This window comes from Amblyomma americanum, chromosome 6 (assembly GCF_052857255.1).
Source record: "Amblyomma americanum isolate KBUSLIRL-KWMA chromosome 6, ASM5285725v1, whole genome shotgun sequence".
Classification (NCBI taxonomy): domain Eukaryota; kingdom Metazoa; phylum Arthropoda; class Arachnida; order Ixodida; family Ixodidae; genus Amblyomma; species Amblyomma americanum.
In genome coordinates this window covers 110126153-110144375 of record NC_135502.1, presented here as the reverse complement: position 1 = coordinate 110144375, position 18223 = coordinate 110126153, and the positions used below count along the sequence as shown (strand labels likewise).

The following is an 18223-nucleotide window of genomic DNA, read 5'->3' as shown; positions in this document are numbered from 1 at the left end:
GGCATGTGCACTTAAAAGACGCCATTGTTGTGCTGCGCCCGCTGTGGCATGTTACCGGTACCTCGACGCTCGGAATTCAAAGCCGAAATTGGAACTTCGAAGTTGTGACATTAAGTTATGCTGGGTGTGTTGGTGAAGAATACGTCGCGTACCAGGGTTTTTAAGGCCGTGCGCTATCTTTACTTGGTAAAAAAAAGCGGCCCAAATCAATTTAATTTTCTTGCTCTACCCCTGAATAACGCCAATATACACGGGCTTTCGCAGGCTTATGGTAGCGCGTGGCCGATGTTATAGTGCCTGGTTCTGTATGGTACAATAGTTCCCATGCAGGAGAGCTAACGCACCAAGACCACACCGTGAACACGTCCCGGGTCATTGTATAGTTGGGCAGCGGGTCTGGGACGACACTGTCAGGAGAAGGGCCGATCAGTCGTCTCGATACGACCACACATCCCACATTGTACGCTCAAACCCAAACCACCGCGCTCACTACGTGATATGGTGCTCGGGTGCTGATCCGAAAGACGTGAGTTCGATCCCGGCTGCGGCGATGGCATTTTGATGTAAGCAAAATGCTTGAGACCCATATACTGTGCGATGTTAGTGCACGGTAAAGAACCTCAAGTAATCGAAATTATCCGGAGCCTCCACTGTGGCGTCCTCATCGCCTGAGGCGCTTTGGGAGTTTAAGCCACATAAACCAAACCATAAACCACACTCAACATCCGCTTAACTCTTGGCAACGCTGGACCGCTTTCCTTGCCTGTCTTCAAAGTCAGAAATTGCTGACGCATGTAAATTCTATCATCGAACCGATCGTTAAGAGGCTCTACAAGGACACCCGCGGACGCCAGCACTGTTAAGTCGCTGGCACCATGCCACTCTTTCGCTCTGTCGAGGCAGCGCGATGCCACTCACACCAGGAGCGGTCGAAGAACTCGGCGGCCCCATCGCGCAGACTCCTGGCCCCGCTGGCGATGCTGTCCAGCAGGCCTCTCTTGGTCACGCTGTGCGGAGCCGCTTCGCCACCGTCCTGTGCGGCGCACGCCACCAGGGAGGCCGCGGATGCCATCAACGCCAGCAGCAGGACTGCGCGCCAGGCCATTGTGTCCCTGCGCCAACGGGAGGGAAAGTCCTGCATGTCAGATACGCCGCGTGCCCGGCTGTCACAAGGGGAGAGCCACACGGCTTAGGACGACGCTTAGGACTAATATATACCCGGACGTACCAACCCCGAGAAAGAATCTTGGCTTATGCTTGAAATAAATTAATAAATAGGTAAATAAATAACCCGCGGCGGCGCAGGCAGATCAGCTTCGCTGGCAACTGCACGAAAGCACTATGCTATCGCTGCATCCGATCACGCCTCATGTTGTTGTTGTTCAGCACAATAGCCAAACGGGCGAGTTGGTGGTACATATTGGTGGCAAACAGCGCAAGGACGCGGACAGAGCGGAAGAAAATACAGGACAAGCGCTGTTGTTGTTGTTGCCTCAAAAACGATGGCACATACCTACGGTGGGGGATTGGCCAGGGTTTGGTGCAGATCCAAACAGGAAAAAATTCATCCAGGTTATCTCAAGCGGCTGATAAATACAAATAGAGGAATCTGTGAATACAAATAACGAATTTTGAGAGATCTTGCATGAGGAAGTTGGAATGAAACCGGGGAAAGAAATCGTAAATAAATTTAAAGGAATATTTAACCATAAATAAATCACTTTGGAGAGAAAAGTAAAAGCAACGAAAAGGTAACCCCAAATTCTCCTGGTTTCGATGACATACCTGTGAAGAAGCTCACAAACCTGCCAAATGGCATGCCCTTTGACGGTTGCACCTAAAGAGAGGAGGACGGGAACAGTAAACGGCAGACCTAATTGAGCGAGAGGATTTTTGAAGAACTGATATCTCTGCCGTGCAAACCGCCGGCAGTAGAAGATGAAATGATATATCGTTGCAACGTGCCCGCATGACGCACATAGATTCGACGGCGGGAACCCACAACGGCATAAATAAAGATTAAGGCGAGGAATCCTTCAGCGCAACAGCGTCATGGAAACCTCATATTGTCTTGATGCGCAAGAACATATGTTCCATGGCAATTTTAAATATTCGAAATCCGCTGTACCAAGGATGGGCTCATGGTTCAGGTAATGGTGCATTTGGTAACGATCATATTGGGACGTGATCATGTCGGGACGTGGGGCGTAGTCGGGACGTGGCCTCATGTTGTTGTTGTTGTTGCCTCCGTGACATGGCACATACCCACAGGCCTCATGTTAAACTGCAACACACTCTCGCGCTGTGCGTTGCATGTCGTCGTCTTCATCAACTTCCATCTGCGGCGCGAACAGATCAGAGAGAGAGAGACAGTAATAGCTTTATTGACCAAAGGATTTGGGACACGTATGTCCCTGGGTCCCCGCACGACCCCACTAAACTGTTCGTTCACGAGTTCAACAGATCAATCAGCTTAACCTCGATCAGAGCTTAAATGGGTTCTAAAAGGGCCTCTAATAAAGTTGCGGTATGCCTGGGATGTTAAAGCACGCTGTTTCACGAATATTGTCCAGGAAGAATTTTTTAATCCGCTTTGCAAAAACAGAGTTATCTGTAGTCAAAATTTGAATTTCAGCATCTTCGTGCCTTTCCCCTCTCCTCGCATCACTTTTTGCACATTGGAAGGTCGGCGCTCCTCCGCCGGCCCCACCTCCCTGTGAGAGCTTCCAGACCCGCCGGAGCTACGCGTCTTATTGGCCGCGGCCTTGGTAGCTGCCTGACGTCTGAAAGCATCTAACCAGTAGCCACATCTCAACATGTATACGTAGATGCGAGCGACGGAGGGTGCGAGCATGAAAATAGTCGCCGGGAAGGGCTCGCCAATTTTCGCTTGCGATTGTGGGTTCTCTGCGGCTTGTAGAAGTGTATTATTTGGCTCAGGCGTTCATGACAACACAATGCAGTGATTGAGCAAGTTGATGTCCTCTCCCAGGAAGGTGTTTCAGAGCCCCTTTAACCTGAGTCTAATCTCGTCGCCAGACGCTCCGACGATCCAGCAAAGCAAAGCCATGAGCCAACCAGGCTAAACACATGCTTTCGCACGTATACTCTGTTCAACTACGTTAAAACCTTGCCATATCTTTTTATTAGGTGACCAAGGTGAGCCATTCGAAAAGAAGCAATACGGAGTGGGAGAGCAGGGTTACAAGGTGAGCTCAGGGAGTAACGCCCGCATTTACTCGGCTGATTGGTCAGTTAAGCAGCTTCAATCTGTGCATCCGCAAATATAATGCATGTGATGAAGCTGATATATTCCATGTTCACTACCAGAAACAGAAACTGAGTTCGCGGAGAACGGCCAAGATCTGACCACAACAGCGATTTGGAGCAAAGGATGCTCCCGTACCTCGACGGACAGATGGCGCAGGCCACCACCAACGCATTAGATTGCGCTTGGTGGAGACTTTTCGCTGCGCAGCCCACGTTGGCTTTGTGGCCCAAGCCGATCCGAATCACATCTACCTTACCACGTCCTGCCCGAGCAGCCGGTGAACACGGGAGTTCGCGGCTACAGTGGACGGAAATACCGGTTACCCCGAGGGCTGTCCGCCAAACACTATTGCCCCAGAAAATAAAGTTTGGACACAACAGTGAAGAGTGGCCCATACGTTAGAGGCAATCACCACTCTGAGCAGAATGCAATTAGACCGAAGGGCGGCGCTGCGGCAAGCGTGAAAACATACTCATTGGAAGCAAAAAAAAATGAAAAAGGGGGAGGGGCAGGGGTGCCCTGAATGTGTGTAGAGCTGCAGCCACACCCCGTTCACAGCAGAAAGTCCAGTTTGAGCAATCAAACTGGGATCCCAGTACCTCTTCCCTGTCCTGAACGAGGTCAACGAGGACTGCCTTAACGGTGTGAGATCCGTAAGGAAACCATCCACCCCCTTTTTTGGGTCGATCATCGGAGCCGTTCGACCACCACAGTTCAGTCGCTGATCACATGTACATTTTTGGGGTTTGTTAATATCAAAGGTCACTCTTCACATTGAAAACAAGAACTTTCTGGAGTAACTCAGGCGAGTATCTTTGGCCTTTTTTATTTTTCTGTACCTGAATGTTATCGTTAGGGCTGATGAGCAAGCCAAATTATAAATTTAACTGCATGTATCCAAAAGTTTAAAATACCAAACATGATACTGAATAAGATAGGTGTTGGGGCACAGCATATCCTAAAACCAATTGCAGCTATTGTTTTCCGCACCAGAGCCCGACAGGTTATACCAGACTTAACACTTAGTTTAAGTAATGAGAAGATAGAAATTGTGAGCAAATTTAAAACATTAGGAGGGGTTTTATCATATCATCAGGCAAACACACTGAATATACTATTTCAATTAAGCTTGCTTCAACTAATGGTATTTTGTACAGACATAAGAATTTTCTTCCTAAGAAAGTTTTCAGTGTTTTATAACTCGCTGTTCGTATCTCATTCACAGTGCCAATCCGGGTTCGGTACGTACCGCAAATAATATCAATATGCTGAGCATATTAGGACGGAGGATTATCAGAGCTATTAAACACTCGCATTACGATCGTAACTTTCACTTAAAATGCGAAAACTTGCTGCGATACGTGTTGAAAACATGTACAGTTAGCATGTTTGCCTTGAGTTGCTTAATTAAAAGAAAGTCAAATCCAATATTTCAACACGGATAGCTGAATAAGCTCTTAAGGAGCCAATTCGTTCCACCACATGCGACCCCAAGTTTTGGAAAGCGCATCTCTTTATAATTATGCATATCATGAATAAAATATCTTATTCCAAATCTACTGAACACCGACCAAAACAACAGTGAACTGAAATTGATTTTTCTCTACTGTACTGTGTTTCACTCCATCATTTTGTGCTCTCAGCTCAGTGACGGAAAGACTTCAAGATGCATGCGGTTGTTCCCACTTTCATGAATGCTTTGATCAATCAGCACCACGTACCAACGTCGCCTGCCTTCTCTGTATTGCCTTTGTGTCTCCGTTTTCCTTTCGTAATTTTGTTGTGTTTGTATAACGTGTTTCTTTGCGGAAATATTACCGAACTAGCTTTTTTTTCTTTGGACACTGACACATTAATTTTTGTTTCTGTTTCGCATGCGAGCCCCTGCGTTCAGCCTATATAACCTCACCTCTTGCGAATATTTTCCTGCGTATTTAATTTGGATTGTACAAGCTGTATGTATTTTACTTCTTTAGAGTGCTATGTCCTAGCTGCTGCTCCAGCTTTTTGCCTCGCCTTCCCCCTAGTGATGGAAATAAATTAATAGGTAGATATGTTATATGCGCTTCATACGTAGAGGAGGAGCCACTCTTTAATAAAAACTGGAAAGGTTAGCCTGGTGTTCTGGTGATGAAGAGACACACACACACACACACACACACACACACACACACACACACACACACACACACACACACACACACACACACACACACACACACACACACACACACACACACACACACACACACACACACACACACACACACACACACACACACACACACACACACACACACACACACACACACACACACACACACACACACACACACACACACACACACACACACACACACACACACACACACACACACACACACACACACACACACACACACACACACACACACACACACACACACACGCACGCACACACGCGCGCACACACGCACACACGCACGCACACGCACACACACACACACACACACACACACACACACACACACACACACACACACACACACACACACACACACACACACACACACACACACACACACACACACACACACACACACACACACACACACACACACACACACACACACACGCACGCACGCACGCACACGCACACACACTCAAGCGCCTCGCGCGATTATCATACGATGCGTATAAGACCCATGACCTTACAGTAGGGTTTTCGTAACACGTAACACGGATGCTGCCTCACACTATGGTCCAAGTATGATTCCATAGAATGAGGCTACAGACCTGTCGGAGAAATAATGCAGCTCTCAATGTGCTGCATTTTTTAATTCCCTGCCCCTGCTCATTAAATGATCGAGTTTTTCGCGCACACAACATAGCGAGCACAATAATTTTTGTTGAATCCCATTTTGTAATGACGTATTTAGTGTACGCTACATCCAGGCGAATCCTGTGGAGGCGACAGCGGTTGCGCCTATCTAGGTTGCGTGGGTTGCGTAAATCACAGGTTGGGTAAATGTTTTGAAGGGAACTGTACTGACTGTTCGGATCACACCACAGGGCAGGGTGCATTGCAAGCGCCAGGCTGTGTAGTAATCGTATACAGTAAGAATAATTCAAGGTTAAAATTTGCATGGTGTAATGAAAACGTTGCAGCTCGCTGGCAGTGCGACGGGAGGAAGTCGAACACTTCGGATGCGCAACATCCTGCTAGCGGACGACCAATTTCACGAGTCACGAACCACACGAAGCAGCTCCTGTGTGTGCAACACTGGCATTGAGAGGCGTCTGCTCTCCGCCAGAGTACTCACGGTACAGAGGTCTCGTTTGTAAGTTCTGAAGGCCTTAACTCGCAATCGGACGTGGTTGTAATGAGATTTTTTGTGTTTGTCACAGAGTAAAGAAAAAACTCCTACGGCGTTTGCCTCTTAAGCCCGTGTTTGAGGGTTCTGTACCGGCCGCATTTCGATGTTGACGAAAGGCAAAAGCTCCCCTCTAGTGGGACTTACACGCACGATAGAGGCGGTCATAATCAACCCGATGCCATTCAGTATATACGCCCTGTTTCAGAGCTCATAGCCTTCATTTTGGAGGGCAGAGTACCGTCAAACCACTGGTGCCAGTTCTTATTAAGAGCGCTGCGAAGTGCGCGCGACCAGTGATATGGGTGAGAAGTAAACCAAGGCTACGAGTGCTCTTAATTATTTTTTTCCACAGAAATGTTTGAATGTGCCAAAGCTAGTTCTCAATCATCTGACATCTGAAACTTCTATCTCACTTGCACGAACCGGGCATTTTATTTTTTCTTAACCTGTCATTAAATCATTTTGAAAGCAACTTCGTGTTGATTTTCTTGGCGTTGAGCACTCCCGTTATATTTTCAGTATGGAGGCTGAACTATTACTGAACAATTTACTCATGCCTATAGATATACCTTTGCTCATTTATGTTCAATAAATTTAGTCTATCCCCTAACCTCTGCTCCCCCATTTGGGTTAAACGGACAGCCCTTATAAGTCTGAACGTTCATCGTTCATTAGTTACAAATTAAAATAATCAATTGCTTCAGCTTCACTGATAGCACGCCCACCCCTGGCGAAAATTCCAAGAGACAGTCCTTAGACTGTGTATAGGCAGATTATATGAGCTGTCTATTAAATTTTTTATAGTGGCATGCGTACGACGCATCCGTATACGCACACAAGTGTAGAACTGTGAGCGCTTAGGCTACCGCGCGGTTGGTTCACCACACACCGTTTAGAGCGCACGAATACATGGGCGCCGCCATGTTTGGTCACGCGATCATGCCGCCATTGCGTGCCTTCTGGTATCGACGGCTGCCGGCACGCTGACGCACTCCTGAAAAGCTCTGTTTCTACTGCTGTGTAAGTGACGAGTTCTCTGCAGCGTCTCGCCGGCGCATGCAGGATCGCGTCTACTCTGAAATGGAGCTCGCCCGTAACACGAAAAGAGTAAACAGCGGCCAAACGCCTCCGAAGCTGGAACGATCGAGCCTGCGCTGTAGCACTTCGTAGACGCAGTGGCAACGCTCCTCGAGCACGCTACAAAAAAAAAAGCGAAAGGACGCACAAAATCATAGGGGCAAAGAGAAAGAAGATGGGTAAAAGACCCAGGACAAGGTGATATACACGGAGGTATATAATAGACGGCCAGCGTCGGAAGAGCGTGGCAACACTCTTTACTTACGCTAATGTGGAAGCGGCTTTTTACCTTGGCCGCAGTCGTGCCGAACAGCTGTGGAACAGGGCCGCCGTTCCCTCGCGGCGGCTCAAATGGCCCTTCGCAAATAACCAATCGCATAGATTAACCGGACGCGGGCTGCGGCGAACAAGGCCGCGCACGCGGAGAAAAAGAGACGGCGCCGGAGCACAAAGCAGAAAGAACAATGCGCACGAGGATGACGACGAGGCTGCGGACCGGTTTGTCTCTCACGGACCGCTCCCGATCGGCGCGCGCCCGCTCATAGCCGCGTGGGCAGGTCCGTGAACGCGCCTTACGGCCCGCGCTGTCCTTTTTCTCACGCGCCCGGGGTGGGCGCCTGCAGAGCCCAGGATGATGCCCCCGCGGATTCACGGGGACGAGACGGTAGCCTCACTCAATTATTGCTGGCTAAGATACGCGGCAGTCGGTTCAGAGCGAGAACCGTGCAAGGGTCGTGGGAGAAATCGGCGGGGAAGGCTTTCGCAAAGCCACTGCTTCGCCACGGCAACAGGCGCAGCAGGAACCCTATAGAGATGAGCACAATCAAAACCACCAAGGGCGCCCGCCGTAGACATTTGCTTGTTACGTAGTAGAGAAATGATATATGCAAATGTGTTTTACCTCTGAGCCTTCGCAGGTCCGAGCAAACGAAAATCTGAAGTCGAGATCTCCTTCTGCCTCCTGAAGCTTCACCGGTCTTGAGTTGTTTCCTTCGTGTTGTCAGGCACTGCCCTCTTTTTATGTTTTTTTTTCTGTCGCGTTATACGGACGCACTGCGCTAGTGTCGGCGATCCGGTGCCGTTAGGGCATTCGCCATTGATCGAGACCACGCGGGAGACAAGCAAACTCGGTCTGCTGCTCGGGTCGCGGAGCGGAGTGCAGGCGTGAGCCTCGGCGATCACCAGGGCAACACGATCGTCGACCCGACAACACGCGATTCGCACGCGCTCTCCTCGGGCCGCGGTGTCCGGGACACGCCTGCCCCAACGATCGGCACGTGTGCGAGTCGCCTTGGACCCCACACAGTCCTGTCCGCTTCACTTTAGGAGTCGACTTGGAGCTCGGAGTGGGTTCCAGCGGATCTTTTTCTTTGGGCTAAAAAAAAAAAACATAAACGCCGAATGTGCCCCTGCTGTATTATTGATTACGTCAGCGTTGAGTGAAACAGGATGCTCTTTATATGCGGGCAACAAGCTGCCACAGGCGTGCACAGACCGACGAATTCCGACCACGCTGGTTTTATCTTAACGTGCACTGAGACCACACAGCTTACGGGTGTTTTTACATTCCGTGTCCATAGGAGTGCAGCCTCCGCAGCCGAGATTCGATCTCGTGACCTTGAGCTCAGCAGACGCGTGCCAAAGCCATTAAACCACCGCGGATGGGCGGTTGTGGACAGGACGGGCGTTGTTATATGCCCACAGTGTACAATGGCGCGGCTCCAAACAAAGGCCAAACCTCCCAAGGGACAAGGCCACTTTCTGAGGTAGTACAAGAGTACTTAATATGTGTCTGTCTGATACTATGAGGTTAAGACACGTTATGGTGAGGTTGACCGCGTGTGGAGAGGAAAGAGCCCGAGGTAGATGAAATGTGCTGCAGCAAATGCTTGCCCTTCCTTGGTGGTGCGCACTCACGACTAGAAAGCACGTGCGAAAGAGCACGGACGAAGCGAAGGAGACCGTAAGCGCTGGTCCTACCCGCAAGTGTGTCTCCATCTGTGTGCGTTTTCGCATTGCTCTTAAGCGTCAGTACGCACAAACTAGCCCAGACGAAGCTTCAGGTGCAACAGGTTGCCGCGTTGCGTTTACTAGTTCGATCGCACTTTACAGGCAACCTGCGTGGTAAGCGCAGGCTGCCTGTAAAGTGCACATCCCTGAAATCTCTCCGCCTATTAACACTGCTTTCAGTGGCCGCCCTCAACTGCTGACAGTACCGACGAGTGTGTATGTATATATATATATATATATATATATATATATATATATATATATATATATATATATATATATATATATATATATAGAGAGAGAGAGAGAGATGTTCCTTGTGGCGGTGACTGCCTTGACTTCAATTTTAAAAAAAGGAAGCGGGCATCAGCAAATGACATTTGACAAAAAGGCGAATTGGTGGAAAACAGCGCAACGACGCGGACAGAGTGGAAGAAAATACAGAACAAGCGCTTACTCACAACAGAAATTTATTTAAGGAAAGCAGTACATTTTATAGACAAAGTGGCCAACTTATCAGCTAGTACCTAGACAAAACCCAAGTTTTCTACGTGGCATCGAGGAATGCAACCTCACTGTCATATAATGAAATAGATGGCTTACTGACACATAACCTTGTTTTTTTCTTCATGTGATATGCTTCCATAATCTCACGTGTTAATCGGGACGGGTGTTTGTAGAGGATATCACAGTAAGGCAATGAAGGCAATGTTCGAGACTGCCAATTTTGTTTTCCTTCATTGCCTTACCGTGATATCCTCTACAAACACCCGTCCCGATTAACACGTGAGATTATGGAAGCATATCACATGAAGAAAAAAACAAGGTTATGTGTCAGTAAGCCATCTATTTCATTATATGACAGTGAGGTTGCATACCTCGATGCCACGTAGAAACTTGGGTTTTGTCTATGTACTAGCTGATAAGTTGGCCACTTTGTCTATAAAATGTACTGCTTTCCTTAAATAAATTTCAGTTGTGAGTCAGCGCTTGTCCTGTATTTTCTTCCACTCTGTCCGCGTCGTTGCGCTGTTTTCCACCAATATGTACCACCAACTCGCCCGTTTGGCTATTGTGCTGAAAAAGGCGAAGTTTTGCAGTTCGAGAGATCGCTGGGCTTAGCAAGTGTTGTCAGCGCACACTGTTAGCAACCATAATGTAGTTCTGCCAAGAGATTCAAACTTCAAGCTTCAATATTCATGACAACCACTATTTTCCAATGGGTGCATTCACCTTTCTGCACTGGCGAGCCTCATTTCCTTCAAGCCGCCTTTTCGTTTAGAAATTGGTTTTAACCTGACTTTTATGAATTTGTTCGTGACAAAAAAAAAAAGAGGCTAAAATCAAACTTTACCCCAAAGAGAATGACCCTATTCCTGAAGCTCAGCTGACACTTAATTATTGCCACTCGAGGTTCGTAACAGGTCATATTTTGCCAAATGCCAGCGCCATCTTGCGCACCCCACACTGCTTCCACCCCACGTAATGGTCTGCAAGGCGGTGTTCTGAGTAAGAAGTAATGGCATACGAGCTACGGGAACCCTCAACGCTGCTTGCCGTAATTTAAATTAAGGTTCATTTTGCACAGAAAAAGCCCAGCTTCTTTGTTTTCAGCCTACTTCGAGTACTGCAAGAGAAGTCGACGGACTTACGATGCGCAGCTCTGAAGGCTATGAAGACGAACGACTAGAAGTTGCCTCTGCGCCTACACCTCCCATTCCTCCTTCTCCTAGTAAAATAATAATTGGTTTTTGGGGAAAGGAAATGGCGCGGTATCTGTTTCATATATCGGCGGACACCTGAACCGCGCCGTAAGAGAAGGGATAAAGGAGGGAGTGAAAGAAGGAAGTCTTCTGCTACGTTGGCCCAAGTTCCAGAAGACTGGACAAAGAACTGCGAGCTTGGCTAAAAACACTGTTGCCAGCCCAACAACGAGATTCTTTAAGCACTAGCGGAAATCGTTACGGCTGCGTTTCGCTTCGGTAGTAATCGAAACTTTCCATATCTTGTACTTTCATAAAACTGCTGAAAGAAATACGATAGCAATATATATGAAAGTAACTGTTTTCTTTTTCACGTATGAATATTTTTTTTGGAATTCATATGAAATGTATACGACGGAGCCTTTGCCGTTCGGTGTGATAGTACAGATTACCCCTTTCCACAGGAAGCGTCACAACGTCCGGAAACACTTAACCTGACTTCATTGCTCACAAGGCCGCCTTTGTTGGGCTAAAAGAAGAACTACCACTCTGTTCAAGTGTTACCGCTCTAACTTCTCCGCTACTTGTACTTCTCCCCAAGCCAAACACCGCTTTATAAAATTGCACCCTCCCCCCGTGCCAGCTAACACTTAACATTCGCGTTATACGGACTCGTAACCGTCCTCTGATATTCTTTTTTGTTTTTCTTGAATGGGGCTTCTGATTACAACGCAGCCTGACTGAGATGAATTGATGCTGCCCGCTTCCAGAACTGTGCACCCAGTTTTGAACCGTCACTATACTACAGTGCTTCCGTGCGACTGCAAGAATCTCAGGCCTGCAGCATTCTGAACCACCTGCGCTAGCGTATGGAAGCAAGCCCGCCAACCCGGGAATCAGGCTCTCGTTATCTCCAATCTGCCCTCAACAAGATATGATGGAGGCTGTACTAGTTAGCACAATTTAATTGAGCAAAGGTATGCATAGCAAATTCCGCGAGGAAGAGATTGCAGCTGTAGAATGCACAACACAGGTTCAATGAACTATATCTGAATTGTAATTTACGTCCTAATTCTGAGCAGGGTACATTACTGGACCCGCCGCGGTGGCTCAGTGACTAAGGCACTCGTCTACTGTGTCGTAGTACCCGGGTTCGAACCCGATCGACCGCGGCGGCCGCGTTTCGATGGAGGCGAAACGCAAAATGCGCCTTTGTGTGTGTGCGATGTCATTGCGCGTTAAAGATCCCCAGGTGGTCGAAATTATCCCGGAGTCCTCCACTACGGCACCTCTTTCTTCCTTTCTTCTTTTCTTTTTTTACTCCTTCCTTTATCCCTTCCCTTACGGCGCGGTTCGGGGGTCCACCGAGATATTTGAGACAGTTACTGCGTCATTTTCTTCAACCAATTCTTCATTTTAAACCGAAAGCTTTACTTTACTGGCCGCGAACTTTCGATTTCGCCGTGTCGGTGCTCCGAGGAGGCACATGACGTCACAACGCACGCCTCGCCGTGGAGCCGAACCGGTCTGGCCGGGCCGGCGGCGGCTTGCGCACTTCGCGCGAAATAGAGACATGCTCCAAAACTCCGTCAGTGCGGTCAAAGTGCGCCGAAGCCGCCGAACGCTTCGGCGGTCAAGCGCAGTTGGAATATAGATTGTCTCGCTTGGGCCTACGTCACGTCGCCGTGCAGAGCGCGTGCGCGCGTCACGCCGGAGTATAAACGCGCCTGAACACAGCCTGCGCTTAACCGCTAACCAGCGTATTCGGTGGCGGCATCTATGGGAGCCACGGAAACCCCCCGCACACTCACTGAATAAAAAAAAAAACAACCAGTGCCGAAGCTCGGAATCGAAGCAGGGCCTCTGGCGTTTGAAGCGGAGACGCTACCACTCCGCCACTCCGCCACGACGGCTCAAGCTTTAGCTATGAATAAAGGCGCATCTAGTGAATGCACTCTTCCGATGCAGAAGTCGCTGCTCTTCCGCTACGTATATCCTGGCCTAACAGAGCTAGACCATCAGCAATTTCTTTCATTGTTGGGAACAGCTATTAGTTTACGAAATGTCTTCCATTGTGCCTACAAGACTATCTGCGGAAAATTTTAAAACTCTGAATTATTATTTTTCTTCGGTTTCGTTGCTACGTTTGGTTTGGCAAACCGTCTTATACCTTTATTTGAGACCTCCACAGCCAAGTCTGATCTAAGCCAAACCTCTCTTTCTACTGAAATCTTTACCGTCGCCATATTTAGTTTCGTAAGCGGCCTTAATTGTATTTGCCATTGCCTTTGGTGAAACGCAGCTATTTGTGTTTTATAGTAAATTTTATGTTAGTTCAATAAAACATGGTGCTGTGCTACTTGGTGATTCAACGAAGACTGCGCAAAAAAAAAAGCAACCACAGAAGAGCGTTCTTTATAATAAGGGAGAAATTACTCATGGGCATCCACACGAGCGCAGCAATACGGCGGCAAAGGAAAGTTGTACAAATTTCTCAGCAACTTCGTAATTAAAGAAAAATTCGTCCTGGTTCGGGGTTCGAACCCGAGACCACCACTCAGCCAACTGAGCCAACCGGCACGGCAAGCTTATGGTGGGGCGAGAGTGAATTGATCAATAACTGAACAAAGAGCGTTCTTTGAGTTGTGTCTTCTCTTCTGTGAAGCATTTCTATGTGCCGTGTCGTCTTCTCTTCTGTGGTTACCTTTTTTGCGCTGTTTTCGTTCCAGATTATAGTAGTTACTTAATTTACAGTATATTTCTATTTTTATAGTAATTAATACAGAGGGGAACAAAACTAACCCTCTAGTATAACAGCTAATCGGAGATCTAGACATACAGTTATCAATTCGTATATTTGAGAGGCTTTGCATTGCTAAATAAGTTAAGTCGCTAGCCGGAATTGCAGTTGATTAAAATTTCTGATCATACTGGTTAGCACTTACGAAAGCAAAGCTAGATGTGCAGGGAAGCTAAGAAAAACGTTCTCGTAGCAATTCGTCTTTCATCAGAACCAGCATTCGGTACTATCCGTTTTTTAGTTTCGAGCGTTGTTCAGTTACCTACCCTCCAACAGTAATAATGAGTGGAGCATAGTTATCCTACCGACATCTACAATACAGCTGCAAATAAACGTAGCTTTAAATGGCAAAAATGTGTGGCAGAACAAAGCTAGTCAGCTTAAAAGCTGCCTCAGTCAAACGAGGACATAAACAACAATGTTAAGCCATGCAATGGCGACGTTCGGTAATTCTGTTTTCCGCGTAGAACCTGCGCAGGAGCTAAGCCATAAACTGTCTCCGTTAAAGCTTAGCTTTAATTTCGCATGTTTGATATTAATACCCGCCTACAAATTTGCCCTTCATCTGAATACAGGACCTTGCTTTACTACATGAATTCACTCGCAAACCACGTAGCAGTCTCTCAATGGTCGCTAACCAACAAAACTGGTCGCTAAGCAACAAGAATAGTCGATTATTAGGGATTCCCTTTTGCATGCAACAAACATGAATGGAGCAGCCGCGATAAGGTGTTTCACTCTCTGCGAAGCTCCGGTAAACTCTCGGTGAGCAGAGTCACCTAAACTGGGGTAAGTCCGGTGGGCATACTCAAGTAGGTTTCGAGGAATCATAGTTACCATCATGTCGTCACCTAATGCAATTCGCCGCTCCGCGCAACACTGCCTCTAGCACTATGGGGCTAAAATACTTCCAGAAAGCTAGAACAAAGCAAGACGAGGTTCCTGCCAATTATGCAAACCTTCAAGATGAAACAGGATAAATCCGGAAAAGTACCAATCCGTCGTAACCAATGAGGCGTGAGAAATAAAACAGGCCACTTACCTCAAATTCACGGTCAAATGGCTCCTACTTGTCTCGTTCTACCCTCCCCAGTCGCCGGGGTGGAGCAGGAGAGGGCTGGCCGGGCACCGAAGGCGTGCGTGACAGGTTTCACGGCAGTCGCACCACGGCACCGCAACTGCGAAGCGGCGATCTCTCGACAGCGCAGCGCTTGACTACGGCCAGCAAGCGTAAACTCGCTTACGCTTCGTTCCGCGCCGCCTCTACGAGCGCCGTCTCGCGTGGTCGCCGAATCGCCCCGCGCACGTAACCGACAAAAGAGCGGCCGCGCAATCACTTGTACGCTCACTCGCGTGTGTGTGCGTTGGTACCCTTTTGTTCTGCACCACCGCCGACGCAGACCACTCGGTAGGCGAGCGCGGCTGAATCAACCGCAGAGCGCTTCCTCCCCCCCCCCCCCCTTACCCCAACCTCCTCGTCAAGGACTTTTCCTTCGCACCTGAACCTCCTCTCTCGCGCCGCTTTAAGCATTCCACTCAGGTCGGCAGTGCTTCTACTCTTTCACTTTCTCTCTTCCATCTCTTTCTTTCCTAACAGCGAGGACCGGGACCGAACGGCGCCGCATTTTCACCGGCCGTCTGGGCGACCACTGCAGCTTTGCGCTTTCGCCTTGCGTCACTGCACGACCGTGATTTCCCCGGAGTTGTACGCCCCCCACTCCTTTCTCACCGCTGTTTATGACGTCACCTTGCCGCCTCATTTTCGCCTGGACAATGGGCGCACGCACGCGACAGGGAAAAAAAATAGCGCTTGCTTCGGTTTCTTTCTCTTTTTTTTTCACGTTGGCCGGTCCTCTGTGCTGAGCAAGGAAGGAAAGAACATGTTCCTCATGTCTTGTATTAACGTTAACACCGCGAAAAACTATCCTCAGTTCTAGGAAGACCCGCCGCGGTGGCTCAATGGTTAGGACGCTCGGCTACTGATCCGGAGTTCCCGGGTTCGAACCCGATCGCGGCGGCTGCGTTTCGATCGAGGCGAAAGGCAAAAGGCGCCCGTGTGCTGTGCGACGTCAGACAGACAGACAGAAAAACTTTATTGAGCAAGTGAGTTTTAGACCCAGCTGGGTCCCTGGGCCACTGCGCGGTCCCGCACTGCATCAAGTAGGTCATGCCGGGACATGACGTCGGCAGCCCGAGTCACCGCAGCAAGCTGCGATGTCGGGTTTGCAGACATGAGCAGGACCTCCCAGTCCTCCCAGCTCGAGATGGCGTGCTGTCCCCGCGGGGGAGGGTCAGCAGGGCAGCCGAAAAGGATATGGGAGAGTGTGGCGTGGAGGTCACCGCATAGGGAGCATGCAGGGGATGTGCCGCAATAGTGGGATAAAAGCTGAGGGGATGTCAGAGAACGGGTCTGGAGGCATCTGAAGAGGATCTGTTGGGAGTGCGTAAGAGAGGGGTGGGGAGGAGGGTAAGTCCGACGGTCCAAACGGGGTATTTGCGTGAGCTCCTCAAAGGTGTGCGCCTGCTCCCTCGAGAATCCTGGATCGAGACTGTCCTGAGCCCGGCAAATCAAACCTCGGGCCAATTTATCGGCAGCCTCATTTCCAGGGTTCCAGCGCACGTTAAGAATCACCAGGTTGTCGAAATTATTCCGGAGCCCTCCACTACGGCACCTCTTCCTTTCTTCTATCAGTCCCTCCTTTATCTATTCCCTTACGGCGCGGTTCAGGCGTCCGCCGATATGTGAGACAGACACTGCGCTATTTCTTTTCCCCCCAAACCAAAAACCAAAACCACTTCCAGGAAGATAGTTTTCACATGAATTCAACGTTTCCATCTCAAATAGTATCAATTGTATCCCCCTTCCTGCGCAAGACTAGGAGCTCCGCCTTGTCCGGTGAACAGCGCAGTCCGTATTCTTCTGCATACTTTGAGCTGTAGTGGCAGCCTCCTGGAGGGCCTCCTTTATCTGTCCCAAGCTGCCTTCCGTTGCCCATCCCCGTAAAGGGCGTTGCGAGTACGTCACCAGTTCTGGCAGTTACATGACGGCAGCACTGAAGAGAAATGGAGAAAGAACAGCGCCCTGGGGCTTACGCCTGGTGCCCATGGGTATCGGCTCGGACCTCGTGTGACAATATTAATGTTTGCTTGCCTATCTTGCAGAAAGCCTTCATGGAATTAAAGGTGCGCTTTGCGCATTGAATGCCCTGCAGATTTTCCAGAACCTTGAAGTGTTTCACATTGTCGAAAGCTCCCTTAAGATCCAGCTCCAGAATTATCTTACTGTTGCGCTTGCACGGGGGATCGATAACCTCCATCTTTAGCTGCAGTAACACGTCCTGGGTTGACAAGTGTGCCCTAAACCTGAACATCGTGTGGGGTTTAATAATATATAGAAAATATATAGTATCTTATACGCCGAAAGCCGCATTTTTTTCGCCTTCTCCATAAACTTCCATGTGCACGACGTGCACTGCCTCAAGTTATTGATGTTCACCTCCTTTTCAGGCTTAGGAATAAAGCTAACATCAGCCGTCTTCCACGCCCTGGGTAACTCTCCACTTCTCCTACCCTCGTTGATGTATTGCGTGAGACGTTCAAGCTTCTGCCAACTGAGATCGACAAGCAAATTAACCCACCGTCACTCTGTCGTTCCGTGGTGCCGTGCCACGCCTCGTGGCCTTAGCGCCTCCTGTATTTCATCGACCTCGAACTCTCGATCCAGGTCCGGATTCTCCGTACATTCATACTCCCGTATTGGCTCGTTGTCCTTCACTGTACAGATGTACTTACTGGTGAGGGATGCAACCAGCTGCTCGTCCGTGCCCACGAAGTCATGCAGGGCTATCTTGAGATTCGTTGCTGATCCCTGCGCGACTTGGACGGCTCTATTAAACATCTAAGAAAGCTCCACGCCGCATTGATGCTAACGCTGCCGTTCATGGAGTCGCATTTGGCCAACCGATTGTTCTTGGCTATGGTCCATGCATACTCTTCGGCTGGCAAA

General features: G+C 48.9%; 1 protein-coding gene across 2 annotated transcripts in view; it reads right to left on the bottom strand.

The window, feature by feature from the left end:
* Positions 1-15642, bottom strand: part of LOC144094905 (uncharacterized) — a 34510-nt gene extending 18868 nt beyond the window's left edge. The window contains exons 1-2 of one of the 2 annotated variants that reach the window (XM_077628773.1): positions 15260-15642; positions 919-1135 (exon numbers count right to left, since the gene is read on the bottom strand). In XM_077628773.1, coding sequence (XP_077484899.1) covers positions 919-1105 — 187 coding nt within the window. In that variant the 5' untranslated portion in view covers positions 1106-1135; positions 15260-15642. The remainder of the gene's footprint in view (positions 1-918; positions 1136-15259) is intronic. The other variant, XM_077628772.1, reaches the window with a different exon arrangement.
* Positions 15643-18223: the final 2581 nt, after the last annotated feature.